The 20,893-nt window shown below is 36.5% G+C and overlaps 1 protein-coding gene across 11 annotated transcripts in view; it reads left to right on the forward strand.

Annotated features, from left to right (window-relative positions):
- Mekk1 (mitogen-activated protein kinase kinase kinase 4) overlaps nt 1-20,893 on the forward strand; it is a 92,908-nt gene that overhangs the window by 59,361 nt on the left and 12,654 nt on the right. For all 11 annotated transcript variants that reach the window (XM_073961158.1, XM_073961165.1, XM_073961163.1 and 8 more), the window contains 4 exons: nt 19,184-19,387; nt 19,446-19,977; nt 20,044-20,281; nt 20,351-20,864. In XM_073961158.1, the coding sequence (XP_073817259.1) occupies nt 19,184-19,387; nt 19,446-19,977; nt 20,044-20,281; nt 20,351-20,864 (1,488 nt within the window). The remainder of the gene's footprint in view (nt 1-19,183; nt 19,388-19,445; nt 19,978-20,043; nt 20,282-20,350; nt 20,865-20,893) is intronic.

The following is a 20,893-nucleotide window of genomic DNA, read 5'->3' on the forward strand; positions in this document are numbered from 1 at the left end:
AGAGAGGCAAATTTAAGGGAGAATTAATATTTAATTTTTCTTGATGTTTCATTACTTTTTTCAACATTTTTTAAACATTAATGTTGTCTAAAATCTTCCACAATGCAAATTATTAAAAAATATAAATAAAAAAATTGCATAAACTTTTAATTGTTTGTGGTTCACAAAAAACTAAGAGTACTATTTAACAATTTGCCTGTGTGCTAGCACACAGGCGTGCTCACCCCTGCTATAGGGGTTTTCTTTTACGGTATTGCCATATTGAAATAGCTAAATTCATTATAAATTCAGTTTGGTTTTGTGCATTAAGAATATGGATAATGCACGAATTAATTTGAATTAAGGTAGTTAATGCAAATTAACGCTGCCGTCTGTCTAGGCTATAATGCACGAATTATATTTGAATTAAGGCAGTTAATGCGAATTAACGATGTCGTCTGTCTAGGGTAAAAATGAGAAATAACAAGTGAAAAAGTATCAGTCGGCTTTGCCGACAGAGATATACTGTCAGCCTGCGTGAGTTCAAACCTTCAATTATGGACGATATACACATTTTTCAGATGTAATTCGGAACATTTTAGTTGTACTTCGTAACATTTCATTTGTAATTCAAGAATTCCATTTGTAATTCTAGAATTCAATTTGTAATTCGAATTGTTTCACTTGTAATTTGAATTATTCCATTTGTTATTCGAATTATTTCATTTGTAATTGGAATTATTCCATTTTTAATTCGAATAATTCAATTTGTAATTCGAATTATTCTATTTGCAATTCGAATTATTCCATTTGTAATTCGAATTATTCTATTTGTAGTTCGAATTATTCCATTTGTAATTTGAATTATTTTATTTGAAATTCCAATTATTAAATTTGTAATTCAAATCATTTTATTTGTTATTCGAAACAAAAAAAAATTACAAAATATTTTTTATTGATTTTATATCTGGCTTTTTCGAATTACAAATAAAATTATTCGAATTACAAATGGAATAATTCGAATTACAAATAGACTAATTCGAATTACAAATAGAATTCTCGAATTACAAATTAAATGTTACGAATTACAAATAGAATTCTCGAATTACAATTAAAATAATTTGAATTACATCTGAAAAAGGTGTAAAATCGAATACTGGCTAAGCAACCAAAATCCTTTTCCCCAATAATTATGTATTAGGGGGGTTTCAGATATTGTGGCCCTTTTGAGTGTATGAACTAAAGTTCGCAAGTGATGGGGAGAAGGTACCTGAAGGAATGGAAGTGGATCTTATTTTAGGAGTCAATTCAGTTGGTCACCGTATAAATTACAGGTTTTGGACCAGTATGTTCGCTCACGAAAAACATAATATCGCTGTAAACAGTAGCATCAGTATCATTTTCCAAAGGATCTTCGAACATATTCTGAACTGCACTTAAAAAAAATGTTGAACTTTTGTGGGGGAAGTTCCCTAAGGAGAAGACCTATATGTACCATTTTCGAAGTTAAACTACAATTGGACAAAATGTTACGAAGGTCAAATTTTGGACCTAATCGGCGTTCCCGCCACTACACATTGCACCATTTCGGGCCATTTACTCAGGAAGTATGGACTTGAAAAACTTGTACCGTCGCACAATGGTTCCAAATCCAAATTTTCTGGCCAAAACTATTTCAACGTCTATTTAGTATTGAAATTAGTTATTATTTATAATATATGTGTACAAACAGCAATTCTTACGTTTTATAGACCAAAATGACCAAAAACTGCCAACATTTGTTGAACAGGGTGGTCCCGTTGTGTGGGGTCTAAACCAAAACATTGACCTATGTTAATAATTTTCGGTACGAAGGATTCATATCTTCCAAAAGGTCAAAATACCAAATTTCAGCCGAATCGGTCATAAAGTGTCGCTAAAATCCAAAAAATATCTAAAATCGGACGGTACTTTTATGCGGGGGCTATGACAAAAAATGGACCTATTTTCAAAAAACTTACACATACTTGTTTTCTACACTCTGAAACCCTTAAATATGAATTTAAAGAAAAATCGGTTGATAGATGTGGGTATTATCGTTCTATTTCAATTGGATACTACGTACAGTCACAACAGGTATTTACAAAAAATTCTCCCATCTTAAAAAAGAAAAATCCACTTTATTTTAACTGTGGCAAATTTGAGCAAGAATTTATTTCTCAATTTATTAGTTCAGACCCGCAGCTATCTTCCAAAATCAATTTGGAGGTGGACAAACTTGGACATTTTTTTAAAAGTTTAAATATATTTTAAAAATATTTGTAAAAAATAATTTTCAATATACATACAAACAGGGATTTTACTACTCTAATTTTACAAAATTTTTAGTTTTTTTTTTAATATTATGAAAGTACTCACCACCAGCTTCCCGGTTCATTATAACTTTGGTCTCACTTCTCTATATTTATGCAGCGACACAACACAACAAAAAGAGTCTATTTTACACCAATATTTTGTTTTTTTTTTACAATTAAGTGCCGACTTTGACACCGCTCCAACTAACGGTATCTATCGGTAATTACAAAAACTAATTATTTTCAGATGACTTGATGTGTTTTTTATTATTCTGTGCAAAAAAAAAAAAATAAAAATCCGAATCTTCAAAAAATAGGGTTTTGGCCAAAAATTTCCTGATTGAAACCTATGTGCAACGTTGAGGTTGAGTTTTAAAATAATTACAAAGTGTATCTATTCCCAGTAAATATACTCATTACAAAACCCCTTACTATTCCATTTTGTTAATAAAGCATATCGAGTGTAATATGTGGTTATGTTTTGACCACTAAAATAAGTAGTTAAATAATTAGTTTATAAAAGTCGGAACTACTTATAACCACTAATTACGCGCGACATGTCCTTGTTAATATGATGGGTTAATAAGGGATTTTATAATGAGTTTTATAAGCGTCAGTAGAACCATGGAAAAACTTCTATTACCAAATAACCTATTATTTTAACCAGACCATGTTGCACCAAATAAGTAGTTATTTTATGGCCACTAAAAAGTGCCAAATAAGCTGGAAGAAACATATGTTGAACCTTTAGAACTAACTCTACAAACTCTCGGGTTTGTAGCCAGACTCACACATTATTATTCATTACCTTGTAATGAGTATAATAGTAGTATTGCCTTGTACAATTTTAAAAGAATAAGCCACTACTTTCCCGTCTATTGGTAATGCAAAAGTGATCTTGTTTACTTTCGGCTTGAAAATTTTTGCTGGGTACATTTTCGACATATGTTAGCAGCTTTCTTTTCCATCACGTGGTCTTGGTTTCGCCCTGATGATGTCATCCATGTCTCTGTAACTCGGTTGATGCAGCGCAGCAGGGATTGTTCGAAACATGTCTCAAAACTGATCTATATTTTTCAGGCAGACTGGTATATAGACCGCATAACATTAATTCTTTCTTAGAGGCTGCATGACAATAGTCGATGTTGAGACAGTTGTTGAATGGGATAATATGCGGCGCTATAATCCTCATGTTCGACTCAAAATCTCAATTGGCAGTCTGTCAGAATTGTTATTGTCTTGATGACCCGATTGATGCGACACTCCAGGAAATGTGCGAACAATTTGCCAAAAGGTGATAGCAGGAAAATTTAATTTCCGGTAGGTTTTTGAGTTTACTTCGATATGAGTACTTACTTACTTAGCTGGCCCATTACAGAACATTTGTTCCATAAGCCAAACTAAGAAGGTACCTCCAATTCTCTCTGTTTGTTGTTTCGCTTTCTGGAATACCGCTCCATCTAAGCTTAGGCCTGCCAATTCTGCGTGCACCGCCATGTGGCACGTATTTAAACGCCTTTTTAGCGGGTTCATCATCGCTCATTCTTATGATATGGCCTAGCCAACGCAATCGTTGCATCTCGATTCGTTTATCTATACGGATGTCGTTGTATAGCTGATACAGCTCGTGGTCCATACGACGTCGATATTCACCGTCAACGCAGATTGGTCCATAGATCTTTCGAAGAATTTTTCCACCAAGCAGTGGCTTGTCTGCTTGCGCAAGTACCCACGCTTCGGAACCGTACATCAGCACGGGTAGTATCAGTGTTTTGTAAAGCGTTGGTTTTGTTTGATGAGATGTGACTTTATTTTTAAACTACTTACTTAAGCCAAAGTAGCATCTGTTGGCTAATATAATTCTTGTTTTTATTTCACAACTGATTTTGTTTGTTGTGTTTACGGCGGTGCCGAGGTAGACGAAGACATTTACTACATCAACATTATAGGAACCAACTTCCACAGTTGGTCCGAGCTCAATGGAAGCATTGCGCGTCGACACCACCAACTTGGTCTTCTCCCCGTTTACCGCCAGACCCACTTTAGCAGATTCCCTTTCGACTTTTGCATAGATATCAGTTACTTCCTTTACCGATCGACCTATGATGTCAATGTCATCGGCATAAGCAAGTAACATATGGCTGTTTGTATATATTGTGCCACTTCTTTTAACCGTCACATCTCGTATAACCTTTTCCAGAAGAATGTTGAATAAGTCACACGAAAGGCTGTCTCCTTATCTGAAACCTCTTTCGGTACAAAACTCTTCGGAGAGGTTCTTTCCTATTTTAACTGAGGATCTCGTGTCAGTTAAAGTCATTTTACAAAGCCGGATGAGCTTTGCGGGGATACCAAATTCAGACATGGCTTGGAATACCTTTGAACGCAGCGGGCTGTCGAAGGCTGCTTTATAATCGACAAAAAGGTGGTAGGTTTCTATCTGCATCTCTCGGGTCTTCTCCAGGATTTGCCGCAGGGTAAATATCTGTTCAATGGTGGATTTGCCAGGTCTAAAGCCGCATTGGTATGGTCCAATTATTTCATTGACCATAGGCTATAGTTGTTCGTGTAATATCCCTGACAATATCTTGTAGGCAATAGGAAGAATACTTATTCCCCTAAAGTTAGAACATACAGTCTTATCTCCCTCCTTGTGGACAGGGCACAGGATGCTCAGGTTCCAATCGTTGGGTACTTGTTCTTCCTGCCAGATGGTGCTAACCTTATCAGCGTGTCGCCTCCGGTTTTGAACAGCTCGCCTGGTAAGCCATCGGCCCCTGCTGCCTTATTATTCTTCAGCCGTTTTATTGCTGTCCTTACCTCATCTTGGCTGGGCGGTATACATTCAATACCATCTTCTGGGATTGGATCTGTGGTATCTTCGCCGTCTTCACTGCTATCGGATACTAACAGTTTGGAAAAATGATATTTCCATATCATGAGCACACTATCTGTATCAGTTACCAAATTACCTTGCTGGTCTATACAGAAGGATGTGACTCTACCAAAGCCATCAGTTTGATGTTTCACTCTTTGTTAGAACTTTCGGACTTCATTCTCGCTCCTGTATATCTCGATTTTTTCACACTCCCACCTTTTCATTTCTTTCTTTTTCCTGCGAAAAAGACGCTTCTCTTCTCTCCTTTTCTCCCGATACCTCTCTCGTGCGCTACGCGTTGCTACTGATTGTAGAGTTGACCTATATACCGCATTTTTCTCTACGGTAGCAGCACGACACTCCTGATCATACCATGGATTCCTTGATGGAAGTATGGATTTTGCGGCTGTTTGCATGGAGTGGGCAATACTTTGCCATTTTGCTAGTTGAGTGGAATATGCTGTGGCTATCTGTTTTGTTTGCAGCCTACCGATGTCCAACTTAGGCGTTGTATATGTTCGTGCTTTATTTGCAACGTTTAGACGGGTACGTACCTTTGCAGCAACAAGGTAGTGGTCCGAATCTTTGTTTGCTCCTCGGAACGATCGTACATCCAATACGCTCGATGAATGTCTTGTTATTTGATATGGAGACAGCGAGGTGTCCCTATGAGTATCGAGATGCTTACATTTGATACCATGTTTTTTGCAGCTGCAAAGTCTATCAGCCTCATACCATTGTCAGATGTTTCACTGTGGAGACTGAATTTCCCGACTGTTGGGCCAAAGATATTTTCCTTTCCAATTTTGGCATTAAAATCGCCTAGAATAATTTCAATGTCACGGGCAGGGCAACGGTCATAAGTTTCTTCTAAGCGCTGGTAAAATATGTCTTTGGTCTGTTCGTCATTGCCTTCAGTGGGAGCATGAGCGCAAATAAAGCTGATGTTGAAGAATTTTGCTTTTAATCGAATTGTAGCGAGTCTTTCATTAACTGGGATGAAGCTGGAGACCAGATGTTTTAACCTCCGACCATCTACAAATCCGCAAACAAACTCATGCTTTGTGTCATGGCAGCTATAATAATACAGTGTTTCACCTTTAGTTGTTGTTGTGACGCCTTTCCCAAACCATCGTATTTCCTGTATGCCAGTAATATCGGCCTTGTACTTTTTAAGTACATCTGCCAATGCGGTTTTAATTAATTTAATTAATCGAGCTATATGGCCTAAGGAGAATTACATTGAAAAATTTATATCTAGCGAAATCCTAGTTAGCTTTTTTCATAGTAGCTGCTTTTTCTAGGGGAGGGTTACTAACCCGACGCTCGAACCCAAGTTTTTAACTTTTTTTAACCAGGTGACACCACGGGGAGGTCAGTGTCCACTTGAGATGAAAGAGGGACCAAGATAAATCCTTAGCTTTGCCATGTTAAAGCCGGTCAGGACCGTTCCTTGGTATCTTTCATCCCCTTCGTCACCCTATGATATGAATATCATATCAAAAATGCATATTCACTTGCACTGGTGATTGAGCTGCATCTTTGGATGCCAATTTTGTGCTGGGTAACAAAACGATTCCCTAGTTATATACATCATATGTGATAACATTTAAAAATTAATCAGTTCTTAGTCATATTTTAATAACTCACTCAATTGTGTTTACCATCACGATAATCATTGAAATCTTATCGGAAAGTGCAGAATGTGAGTGACACTTTGTGCAATGAATTGTTGACTTTATTAGAAAAACAAAAAAACAAAAAACGTTTGATATCGACACTTGTTAAATATTTGTTTTTATTATTGTTATATTTAGAAGTAGAGTAAAATTAGACAAGGAAACAAATAGTATAGTGTAGATATGTATACGAGCCCTAACCACTATTAATTCGTACGTCAGATATTTTTTCACTGTTTAACATGAAACTTAATAACCATCAAATATATGTCTAAAGAGAATAGATTTTCATAAATTTTTGTAGGATTCATTTTTCAGTCACAATAATGAACTGGAAAACTTTTTCCATCGATTGAAAAATAATTGTGGCCTGTAGAGCGATTTCGGAAAATTCGTTTTTGGTCCCAATACAAAGTTCTATGAAAAATAAAGAGCGGCCAGAGAGCACGGGTTATCGTTAACAGATCGTCATAAATTTTTGTAGAGATCATTTTTTAGCCACAATAATGAACTGCTAAAGTTTTTTCACCGATTAGACCATAATTACGGCCATTAGAGAATTTTCGTGAAAATGCACCTTTGACCCCATACAAATTACTATGGAAACAAAGTTCGCTCGGTAGATACGGGTTAACGTTAACCAATTCCCTTAACATTTCACATATAAGGTTTTTGGATCAAATCAAAACAAATTTAGGAGGTAGGAGCTCCAAAATAAAAATATTTTGTTTTTTATGGGTCGCCCTAATATACATACTTTAATAACACATTGTTGAAATATGCTCTGTGTACGAATTAATACTGGTTAGGGCTCGTATATGTAGGTGATTTGGGCGTTTAATATCAAGTGTTCGTTAATAAGTTATTGATTGACAAATCCAAACCGTTAACAGATATGATTAGACAGACACACACACATTGTATATTTTGTTTGGTGAAAACTGTCTACACCTTTGTAATAATGTGAGGTTATTTCATCAGATACGTTATTTTCAAACTTATAATTCTTTGTGGAGCAAAATTGAAGATGTTCCCATCACTAAATAGACCCTGAAACCATAACATGCATATTGATTTTGCTGGAAATTTTAACAAAATTAAAACAATATTTAAATCAATAGAAAGAAATCCTTGAATTTGATTTTATTTTCCGACACGTTTTATTTATTCCACAAAATTTGTATGAATTCAATGTTATTTATCTGAATTTTTATAATATTTTTTTGGTTTGGTTTGGTTTGAAAGCAATTCATCACAGCATACTTACGTAGTAATGCATACAAATATACATACACATATGTGTATACAAGAATGTAGTGTAATCTCCATTGCCACTTTGCCTCATTGTACGTAAACAATTCTGACTCAGATGTTTTCTTATGTATTTAATATTAATATGAAGAGATAATTCAGCGGAGATGATGCCTTTGTTGTTATTTTCAAAAAGAGCCATCCATGTTCTGGAAATAAATAATATTCTGAAAACAAAAGATAACATGAATGGCATGACAAACCAAATGAAGCATCTTTGGGAAAAAATCTAATTCTGAGAGATTGAAGACACACACAGGAAGAAATATGGACAAAAATCCGCAGTTTGATTCAAAACATATTATTGCAGTAACAATATATATGTTTATATAGTTACAATCCCCTATTACTTACTTACTTAGCTGGCCCAATATTAATTTGTTCCATATGCCGAACTAAGAAAATATCTCCAATTCTCTCTGTTTGTTGCTTCGCTTTCTGGAATACCACGCCTTTTCATTTCTTCATCCAATTGTTTGCTCCATCCAAGCTTAGGATTCCCAATTTTTCGTGCACCGCCATGTGGCCCATAATTAAACGCCTTTTTAGCGGGTTCATCATCGCTCATTCTTATGATATGGCCTAGCCAACGCAATCGTTGCATCTCGATACGTTTAACTATACTAATGTCGTTGCATAGCAGATACAGCTCGTGGCTCATACGACGTCGATATTCACCGTCAACGCAGATTGGTCCATAGATCTTTCGAAGAATTTTTCTCTCAAACACACCAAGCACCGCCTTGTCTGCTTGCGCAAGTACCCAGGCTTTGGAACCTTACATCAGCACGGGTAGTATCAGTGTTTTGTAAAGTGTTGTGTTTGTTTGACGAGATGTAGCTTTGTATTTAAACTGCTTACTTAAGCCAAAGTAGCACCTGATGGCCAATACAATTCTTCTTTTTATTTCACAACTGATGTCGTCTGTTGTGTTTACGGAGGTGCCAAGGTAGACAAAGTCTTTTACTACCTCAAAATTATAGGAACCAACGTCGACAGTTGGTCCGATCTCTATGGATGCATTGCGCGTCGACACCATCAACAGGGTGTTCTCGCCGTTTACCGCCAGACCCACTTTAGCAGATTCCCTTTCGATTTTTGCAAATGAATCAGTTACTTCCTTTACCGATCGACCCATGATGTCACTGTCATCGGCATAAGCAAGTAACATATGGCTGTTTGTATATATTGTTGCACTTCTTTTGACCTGCGGAATCTCGTATAACCATTTCCAGCAGAATGTTAAATAAGCCATGCGAGAGGCCGTCTCCTTGTCCGAAACCCGTTTTGGTATTAAACTCTTCGGAGAGGTTCTTTCTTATTTTAACTGAGGACGGAGTATCAGTTAACGTCATTCTACAAACCCGAATGAGCTTTGCAGGGATACCAAATTCAGACATGGCTTGGAATACCTTTGAACGACAAAAATGTTGTAGGTGTCGATCTGCATCTCTTGGGTCTTCTCCAGGATTTGCCAGGTCTAAAGCCGCATTGGTATGGCCTAATTATTTCGTTGACTATAGGCTTTAGTCAGGCAATAGGGAGAAGACTTATGTCCCTATAGTTAGAGCATACAATCTTACCTCCTTTATTGTGGACACGACACAGGATGTTCAGGTTCCAATCGTCGGGTACTCGTTCTTCTTGCCAGATGGTGCTAACCAGCTGATGAATACACCTCATCAGCGTGTCGCCTCCGGTTTTGAACAGCTCGACTGGTAAGCCATCGGCTCCTGCAGCCTTATTATTCGTCAGCCGGTTTATTGCTGTCTTTACCTCCTCTTGGCTGGGCGGTATACATTCAATACTATCTTCTGGGATTGGATCTGTGGTATCTTCGCCGTCTTTTGAGAAATGTTCTTTCCATATCATGAGCACACTATCAGTATCTGTTACCAAATTACCTTGCTGGTATCTACAGGAGGATGTGCCTGTACCAAAGCCATTACTTGGATGTTTCACTCTTTGGTAGAACTTTCGGACTTCATTCGAGCTCCTGTACATCTCGATTTTTCCACACTCCCGCCTTTCCGTTTCAGATCCGTTTCTCCGTTTATATCTTTCTCCTGCGAAAAATACGTTGCTCTTCTCTTCTTTTCTCCCGATACTTCTCTCGTACGGTACGCGTCGCTACTGACTGTAGAGTAGCCACATTGCCCCAATTTTCCATCCGGTAGCAGCACGACACTCCTGGTCATACCATGCATTCCTAGGTGGAGGTCTCTGGTATACAAGTATGGATTTTTCAGCTGTTTGCATGAGTGGGCAATATATTGCCATTGTGGTGATATGTTATCGGGACGAGGAGTGCTCTCATTAAGTGGAATATGCTATGGCTATTTGTTGTGTTTGCTGCCTACCGATGTCCAAATTCCCCGTTTTATCTGTTCGTTCTTTTTTGTAACGTTTAGACGGGTACGTACCTTTGATGCAACAAAGTAGTGGTCTGAATCTATGTTTGCTCTCGAAACGAACGATAAATGTCTTCCATCTATCACAACGTGATCAATTTGATTTCATGTTATTTGATCTGGAGACAGTCAGGTGACCATATGAATATCGAGATGCTTAAATCTGGTTCTGCTAATAATGATGTTTTTTGCAGCTGTGAATTCTATCAGCCTCATTCCACTGTCAAATGTTTCACTATGGAGACTGAATTTCCCGACTGTTGGGCCAAAGATATTCTCGTTTCCAATTTTGACAATAACATCGCCTAGAACAATGTCATGGGCATCGCAACGTCATAAGTTTCTTCCAAGCGCTCGTAGAATATATCTTTGTTCTGTTCATCCCCTATAGTAACTAAAAATACAATTCATAAAAAGATCACAATTAATAAAATTATTCTTATAATTTTAGCTCTTCTACTTAATCATAAACTGTAATTTTCTGCCGAGTGTAAATTCTATACCAAATCTCAATTGAAGTAAAACTGCTAAGAAAACAGTACTAGGTCAGTTTCACAATTTGCGTCTGATAATTTGAATTTCTGTTTTCAATTGACATGTCTCTGCGTACTTAGAGTTCTTAGATAAGAAATAATAAAATGCCTGGATATGTCCTTCTAGTTGTTCTGGTTGTCGTATTCATTTTCGCATCAAAGCGAACGGATTTAGGTTATAACATGAGTTTGATAGGATATGATATGATATTAAAGAAATTGTAAATTGAATTTAAAATAGGGCAATCATAGTATTGTGGACACTCTATAAAATTATATTTTCGGTGTGTTCATTATAGTCTTTGACCGGGGTATGAGCGGAAGTATTTTAACTTCTGGCTATCTCTATATCCACAGGTAAAATGGTATACTTAAAGGCTTCTTTAATGTGAGTGAGCCCTCTTTATAACATTTAATATGGTCTTTAACATGGCAAATCCTAGGATTTATCTTGGTCCCTCTTTCATCTCAAGTGGACACTGACATCCCCGTGGTGTCACCTGGGGAGTTACCTTTAACACCCGTTAAAGGTAGTGAGCTAACATGTGCCGCGCGTTCATCCATAAGAACGTTAAAAACTTGGGTTTGGGCGTCGGGTTTGTAACCCTCCCTTAGAAAAGGCACCTTACAACACAAAACATCTGATCTGATCTCCAGCTTCACCCAGTGAATGAAAGACTCGCTACATGCAGAGAAAACATATTTGTTTAACTGGCGGTGGCCAAAATTTTATTGTGGCTGGCAGTAAATAATTTTCGTGGCACACATATACAACAACAACAAATCACAAAATCTCGATATATGGTAATATTTTCATAATTATGTTATGGTCAATCCAATCACAATCTGCTTAACTTTCTCATTTTGACATATGACGTGTCAAAAATTAGGAACCTTGCCCGATGTACGCACAACAGCTGTTCTCTACCAAAAGTAAATGTTCTCTCATTAATTGTCCTGCCGTTGGGCAAAAAGTTTGTAAATTTTGTTTAATTTTCATTTAAATGTGGTAAAAACAGCATTCCAATCAAAGGATGAAATAGTTTGAGTATTTGTTGACGGTATAATGACTACAATAAATTTGTGAATGAATATATGAAAATGTGTAGAAAAAAGAATCAAAAAGTGGCAAAAAGATATCAGTGCCTGAGATGTGTTTCATTTTTTAAGTAACAAAAGACCCTCTTAGGCATCTAAAATTAGCGTTATATGTTTGTCAACTGTTGTTTTAGCTTATTTATGAGATGACATGTCTTCAGTCAAAACGAATGAGGATTATTTTCGTAGAACATTTCGACCTTCTAACTCGCTTCTTCCAATGTCCTTTTCGTCCTTTATTTTAAGAATCGCTATATATCGAAATGTTCTGCAAAAATTTCACTCAGAAAGTTTTAGGTACGACTCTCATTGACAATTAATCGATTTTGTCGCGTTTTCATGGTCATTTTTGACAGTTACTCTGTTTTGGCTCAGAAAAAACTAGGTGTTGTGTTTTTATATACGAGGGCAGTTCGGAAACTTCTTAGCCTAGCACAAAAAGCGCGGTATAAACAGAAAAAAGTTAAGTGTTTTGGAAACTTCCATCTCTGTTATGAACACATGTTAAATTTTGTTTCGATCTGGCAACTCCTTCATATAGAAACATGTGTTCAAAAAAGACGCATCCGCAATTTTTTTACAATGGAAAAATTAGAAATGCGTGCTGCCATTAAATATTTACATAAAAAAGGTTTATCGGGACAAGAAATTCATAATGATATGGTGAATGTGTTAGGTGAAAGTGCTCCTTCATATGCACCAGTAAAAAATTGGGTTGCTGAATTTAAACGTGGTCGTACAAGCATTGAAGATGAACCACGTAGTGGGCGTCCAAAAACAGTAAAAAACAACAGAAATTGTAGCCAAAGTGCATGATATGGTATTAAATGATCGACGAATAAAAGCGTGAAATTGCTAATATCATGGGCATCTCAAATGATCGAGTCCATTTGTATTTTGCATGAAGAACTACAGATGAAAAAGCTTTCTGCAAGATGGGTGCCGCATTTCTTAACAGTCGATCAAAAACGCATAAGAATGAACATTTCTCAAGCTTGTTTGGATCGTTTTAAGCGAAATAAAATGGATTTTAAGCGTCGTTTCATAACTGTTGATGAGACATGCATCCACCCCTATACTCCAGAGACAAAAGAACAATCCAAACAATGGACTGAAGCTGGAGGAAGTGCCCCAAAGAAGGCAAAAACAATTCAATCGGCTGGTAAGGCTATGGGAACGGTTTTTTGGGACTTCAAAGGTATTTTATTGATTTACTATCTGCAAAAGGGTAAAGCAATAAATTCAGAGTACTATTGCAACCCTTTGGATCAATTAAATGTACAAATTCGAGAAAAACGTCCTGGCTTACAACACAAAAAAATAATTTTTCATCAAGACAACGCTCCAGGGCACAAGAGTGTTTTAACAATGGCTAAAATCAACGAATTAAAGTACAAGTTGCTTGACCACCAACATTATTCTCCTGATTTAACTCCCAGTGACTTTTACTTGTTACCAAATCTAAAAAAATCCTTGCTGGCAAACGTTTTACCTCAAATGAAGATGCAATTACAGTTGTAAACCACTATTTTGAAGACCTTGAGGAAAACTATTTTAATCAAGGGATAGAATTGCTAGAAAAGCGTTGGACTAAGTGTATTGAAGTTTCAGGAGATTATATTTAAAAATAAAAATATTTTTGAAAAACTAACTATTCTCTTTCATTGATAGGCTAAGAAGTTTCCGAACCGCCCTCAATTCTGTATATTCGAACAACCAATAAATAACGAATATTCAAAAAAAAAAAAAAATATATATATATATATATATATATACCCCCATTATTATAAGGGCCATTATTATATGTGTTCTTTTACTATCTGATGGATTTCAAAACGTAAAATTAACCAATTTGGAGGCAATAAAAATATAATTTTTACATTGAAAATTAATGTTAAGAAGCTCCTCCTTGAAATGCAATCATCACTTTTAAATCTAAGTTAACCGGAACGCTATAAATCTGTTCGGTAAATTCAAACAATAACAAAAGAAGACTTATAATAACAAAAGAAGACTTAATAATGGGGGTAAGTCTTCTTTTGTTATAGTTTGGATTTACCGAACAGATTTATAGCGTTCCGGTTAACTTAAAATTAAAAGTGATGATTGAATTTCAATGAGGAGCTTCTTGTCATTAACTTTCAATGTGATTATTATATTTTGAATGCCTCCAAATTAGTTTATTTTGCATTTTCAAATCCATCAGATAGTAAAAGAACACATGTAATAATGGCTCATAGTCTTTTTCTGAAAAAAAAAAACAAGTAAAAAGTGTCAGTCGGCTTTGCCGACAGATATATGTATGCCCTCAGCCAATGCGAAGTAAAACATTCATCTACGGACAAATGGAATGTATTTAGGATCTCTTCAGAATTGTTGGCCCTTTTTAAACATTTGAACTGGCCGACAAAAATGTGGATTAGGAATTAACTGCACGAAGACACAAATGTTGAACTTTTGTGGGGGAGGTACCCTTATCGGTCCTCCCGGTATGGAACATTTTAGAAGTTAAACTAAATTTTGACAAAATATTAGGAGATCCAAAGTTTGGACCAAATTGGTTGCTCCATTTAAGTGATATCGTCCTAGCATTTTAGTGACATTTTTTAAATAATGGGTAGAAGTATCGGAAGTTGTGGACCGGTATTACCCCATGAATCTAAGTTTGGATATAATATGACGAAGACCAAATGTTGGACCAAATCGGTAGAACAGTTCGAGAGTTATCGTGGCCGCTACATATGGTGACATAATGGTTTTTACACTTTCCGGGCTGTTTTCTCAAGAAATATGTACTCGCCCCTGAAAAAACATTTACCGTCGTAATGGATGTAGCGAATGCAAATCGGTTCAACAAAAATCAAAGTGATTCGAGAGCAGGTCTTAAATTTAATTTACCCGAAATTTTGTGTGGGAAGTACTAGAAGGAGTGGACCGATATGATTTATATTCGAACTTAAAGTCAAGTCGTTACAACAAAAATCTTGAACTTTTCTGAATTTTTGTGCGGGAGGTACCCGAAGTAGTGGCCCGATTGAGTCCATATTGGAACCTCATCTAAGTCTGTTAGAAATTTCACGATGTACAAAGTATGGGCCAAATAGGTTACTCCCTTCAAGAGTTATCGTGCGTACAAATTTTCCGAACATTGTCGAACTTTTGTGGGGGAGGTACCGGAAAGAGTGGACCGATATTACCCATCTTCGAACTTAAACTAAGTTTGGGCAAAATATTACGGAAGCCAAATTTGGACCGAATCGGTTGATCCGTTCGAGAGTTATCGTGCGCACCAGCCAGCCAGACAGACCGGAACCGGAAAGAGTGGACCGATATTACCCATCTTCGAACTTAAACTAAGTTTGGGTAAAATATTACGGAAGCCAAATTTGGACCGAATCGGTTGATCCGTTCGAGAGTTATCGTGCGCACCAGCCAGCCAGACAGACGGACGGACATGGCTAAATCAACTCCAAATTGTCTGAAGCACATATCGTCCAAACATACTTGGGGTCTAAAACCATTATTTCGGAAAATTGGAAAATTCGGCTGATTCTTTCGTTTACATATGACCGAAATTTAATAAATCCACTGGGTTCCAAATGTCAGTTCTTTTGTGTATACGTCAAATAAATCCTTATGAAGAGGGTTAACCCGGTAAAAACCTACAATATAAACAGGCTATTACTTGTTTTTATACCCTCCCCCATAGTATGTTGGGTATACTAAGTTTGTCAAGTCAGGTTTGGTGATGATCTATGTCGGTTCACGTTTTGGTATAGCCCCCATATATCGATACTGGCCGATTTCAGGTTTTTAGTCAAATTTTCAAATCGAATTAGCTTTAATTTGACATTTAGGGTTCCTAGTAATTTGACATTTGAGGTTCTCAGTGGCCACGAAACTTCTTCACTAAAAATCGTCAATATAGGACCATGTTTTGGTGTACCTTCTGATTTTCGGTATTTTAAGGATTTTAACTACAATTTTTAACCGAACTAGCTGTAATTTTCTCAGTGGCCACGAAACTTCTCCACAAAAAATCGTCAATATAGGATCATGTTTTGGTGTACCTTCTGATTTTCGGTATTTTGAGGAATTTTAGCAACAATTTTAACCCGAACGAGCTGTAATTTGACATTTGGGGTTCTCGGTGGTCGCGAAAGTTCTCCACGAAAAGTTGTCAACATGTGTTCATGTTTTGGTATAGCCCCCATACACTCCAAACTTTTTTTGTTGAATTTCACAATGATAATGATAGGCAACAAGATGCGACACATGAATGCGTAATTTTCAACAGCTTTGTTGTTGTAAGATTTTATGCATAATGTGTTTAAAACTTGACACATTTTTTGTGGGGAATTTAGACACAATTTATTGTAATTTTAAGCACTTTTTTGTATAAATTTCAGAAAGTGTATGTTTCATTTCTGAATGTGTTTAATAAAACTGAATTTTCAATATCAAGGGAAAATTAATTTTATTTTTGCAACAAAAACTTAACTTATTTCATTTATAAACTAAAAATACTTATAAAAATAAATAAAATTGGAATAGGACATCTACATAAACCAGATATAGTTTACGATCACAATGCGATTTATAAGAATTAAAGTTGTTGTACACATTTTCATTTTGCGAACACGCACAGAAATATACAATTTCTTTTGTTTTTATAGAATATACATAAATGCAAATAAATGGTCTGTTCCAGAACTGCAAGAATCTACTAATTTTTATTATTTTTTCCAATAACATTAAGGAACAAATGTTATCGTAGTAAAAATTAGTAGCTTCTAGCAGTTTCTGGAACAGAGCTAATATTTATCAACTTTTTCAAACACTTTTTATACAAAAGTAAACTTAAATTCTATTACTTATTAAAAAACAAGTAAGAAAAGCGTTAAGTTCGGTCGGGCCGAACTTTTTATACCCTCCACCACAAATTTCAGCCATTTCGGTGGATTAATGTGGCCACAACCTTCAAAATACCGAAATTCGGAAGGTACCGTTCTATGGGACTATATGATGGCGTGGACCTATACCTACAAATTTCTGGGGGAAAGTTTTATACGCCTAAAGAAGATTAAATACCAAATTTCAGCCATCTCGGTGTGATAATGAGGCTAAAACGTTCAAAATATCGAAAATCGGGAGATATTGTATTATGGGGGCTATATCAACACGTGGACCTATATAAACATTTTATGGTAGAAATGTTTCTTAGCCTCTGGAAACACAAAATACAAAGCTACAACCGTTTCTTTGGTCAAATGGGTCTAATACATTCAAAATATATTAAAATGACGCGTACTTTATAAGGGGCCTTATGTGGGGCCTATACCAAAACGTGGACCTATATAACCCAACTTTGGTAGGAATGTTTTCTGGCCTCTGAAGACACAAAATACCAAATTACAACCAATTCTGTGGTCAAATGGGTCTAATACATTCAAAATATATTAAAATGACGCGTACTTTATATGGGGCCTTATATGGGGGCTATACCAAAACGTGGACCTATATAACCCAACTTTGGTAGGAATATTTGTTGGCCTCTGGAGACACAAAATACCAAATTACAACCAATTCGGTGGTAAAATGGGCCAAATATCTTAAAAATTCCTTAAAACGACGACGCGTCACACGTCATTTTGTATGGGGGCTATACGAAAGCGTGGACCTATATAGCCCGCTTTCAATACCAAAAGTCCTACGTAAATATAACATATTTTCCCAAAATTTCCACAGACGGACAGACGGACGGACATGGCTATATCGATGTAGAATTGCACGCTGATCAAGACAATATATATTTTGTGGGGTCTACAATGATTATTTCGAGTAGTTACAAACGTAGTGACAAACTTAATATACCCCCATCCTATGGTGGAGGGTATAAAAACAATATTAAACCACTACCACGTCTGCTCAAAACAAAGAACGGCAAGCAACTAAGCGCGAGCACGTGTTTTTGTGTGTTGTTCTTAATTCTTTGGAGTTATACACACTTTTTGTTGTGATTTTACTACAGTTTGTGTTTAATTTTAGGCATATTCTGTTGAAATGCAGTTTTTACAACACTTTATGTTTGAAATTACGCAGTTTGTGTTTAATTTCAAGCACATTCTGTTGCAAATTCTATTTTTGCAATAATATATGTTTGAAATCACGCATTTCTATAAATTGCTCTATAATGTGTTAATTATTACGCACCCCTTAAAAAATCAACTAAAAATCACAGTGATTTTCATTACAATTTTCAACAAATAATTTAGAGTGTATAACGGTACCTCCAGATTTTCGGTATTTTCAGGATTTTTAGCTACAATTTTTAACCGAACGAGCTGTAATTTGACATTTGGGGTTCTCTGTGGTCACGATACTTCTTCACTAAAAATCATCAACATAGGTCCAGGTTTTGGTATAGCTCCTATATAACGGTACTTCCCGATTTTCCTTATTTTGAGGGTCTTAGCTACAGTGTTTGACGGAAGTAATTTGACTTTTGATGTTCCCTGCAGTTATAAAACTTTTCCACCAAAAATTTTAAAAAGGTCTACACCTTGATATGGCCCCGTAGGTGGTACATTTTACCTGGCTGAACACATTTGTTAGATTAGATTAGATAATTTAGGTATTTGGGTATCCATAGTCGAAAAATTTTCCCACCTAAAATTGTGAAAGGAAACTAATTATTCCATTTTAATTAAGACTATTTTATGGTAGAGGGTATAAAAAGTTCGGCACAGCTGAACTTAACTACTTTTTACTTGTTAATTTTGTTATTCTTTGTCATCACACAAATTTCGCATTTTGGGAAAGGAAATGATAAATTCCCCTCATTTCAATGACAGTTATGTTCTCCATACAATATAAGTTACTTTGTTTCATGCCGATATCTTTGTTCTTGTAAATTACACACATTTAATAAACGTTTTTCTTTGTTCCGCTCTCTTTGCAGAGTTGAAATTCGGGTGAAGCCCACATCTTCAAGAGCGGTGAATTACCGCAACATAACTCTCGACGATGATTCGGTACATCCCGATGATCTGTATGCAGCACAGTTTGAGGCTTTTGGTACCACACCGCCAAGAACACGAATGAAGAATAAGAATCGTGACTGGGAAAGGAAACAAAAGTCAATGGCTACCAACTCAGCGGCAATGTAAGTTCATAAAATTTTAATTGAAATCCTAATTTGCATTCAAATTTTCCTAATTTAGTGCCTGTGAATCCCCTGTTGTACCCAAAAGAGGATCTTCACGAATGACACGGTCACGTGTTTTGCGGCGCAACACCATGGATTGTGCCTTGCTCAATGAAATGTTTGTAAATGAAGACAGTGCCACAAAGCGGGCGGATAAACGAGCCCAAGCCTTGTTGCGAGAATCGGAAAGAGAATTGAAGAATTCATTGGCCTTGACCTCAACATCGGTAGTCTTAAGTAATTATAATCCACGGGTTAGTAGCTTTCATGAAAGTTCACACAATCTGGAGGCCATGGATAAGTGTACCCCGCTAAATAATGAAGTCACATTGAGATATCAACCGCCTAAGGTTGTGGAATCTTGTAATCGTTATATGAGTGTATCATCCAGACCCACAGGGTGTCGAGCATCGGCACCACCCCAGGCATTTGCCCATGGCTTAAGTGTGGGATTTAAATCGTCACCGGGCTTTAAATTACGCAAAGAATTTCATGAAACATTTGCCAATCTCATTAAACTTGGAAGTGTTGATCGTCAGGATGCCAAGGTAAAGGGGAATGAAATTTTATTATATTTATTTTTAATTTATTTTTCTTTATTTGTTTATGTCCAGATTTCGCATGAAGAACATACCTGGCAAACAGAAGTCAAAGATCTCATTTGGCTGGAATTACAGGCATGGCAAGCAGATCGTACACCCGAGCAACAGGATAAATATTTATTTGCAGCCCGCAAAGATGTTCCAGATTTGTTGACACAAATTATTAACTATAGATTTCAGCCTCGTTTTCAGAGGCAAGAAAGTGAATTTAGTGTGGATAGTGGCCTGGGGACAGATAGTAATGCTAGCTGTAAGTAGTATGCTCTCTCTCGTATGAGGAAGAGTCAGCATTTTAATTTGGATTTTTTTTTACATTTAGCTCCCCAACCCCAAAAATTCTGTGAAGGCTGTTTATCGCTGTACTGTAAAGATTGCACCGATCAACAGGAAATTGCCATGAAAGAAGTTGAAGAGCTGTTGACGCGTCTAGAAGCAGCCGAGGCCCTCTATCCGTCATCACAGGCTATGGGCGCCTTTCATCCCATCTATAAAAGTGAATCATTTGTGGGGCGTATCAAGACAATGTGTCTTTGGTATAATATAACAAAACAAGCCCGTTTAAAATTAACCATATTGGGTAAAATATTGGCCCGTCTACAAGGTGAGAAATTCTCATGGCCTGTACAAACTTCATACACAGCTACGGAAACAAGTAGCGGCAATTCCTCAGCTTCGGGTATGGAAAATGATGATTCGGGTATGAATTCCATAGATTCAACTCGTTCAGCGACACATCGTAAACTATCATCGGCTGCGGCTTTACCAATGCCCAAGGTACATTTTCTACTGAATGATGTTGCACATGTTCCCGGCGATACAACGAGCAGTAATGAGTAAGAAGATTTTTTATAATATTATTTTT

Source organism: Musca autumnalis, unplaced genomic scaffold, assembly GCF_047663935.1.
Source record: "Musca autumnalis isolate F117 unplaced genomic scaffold, ASM4766393v1 scaffold_1, whole genome shotgun sequence".
NCBI classification, from domain to species: domain Eukaryota; kingdom Metazoa; phylum Arthropoda; class Insecta; order Diptera; family Muscidae; genus Musca; species Musca autumnalis.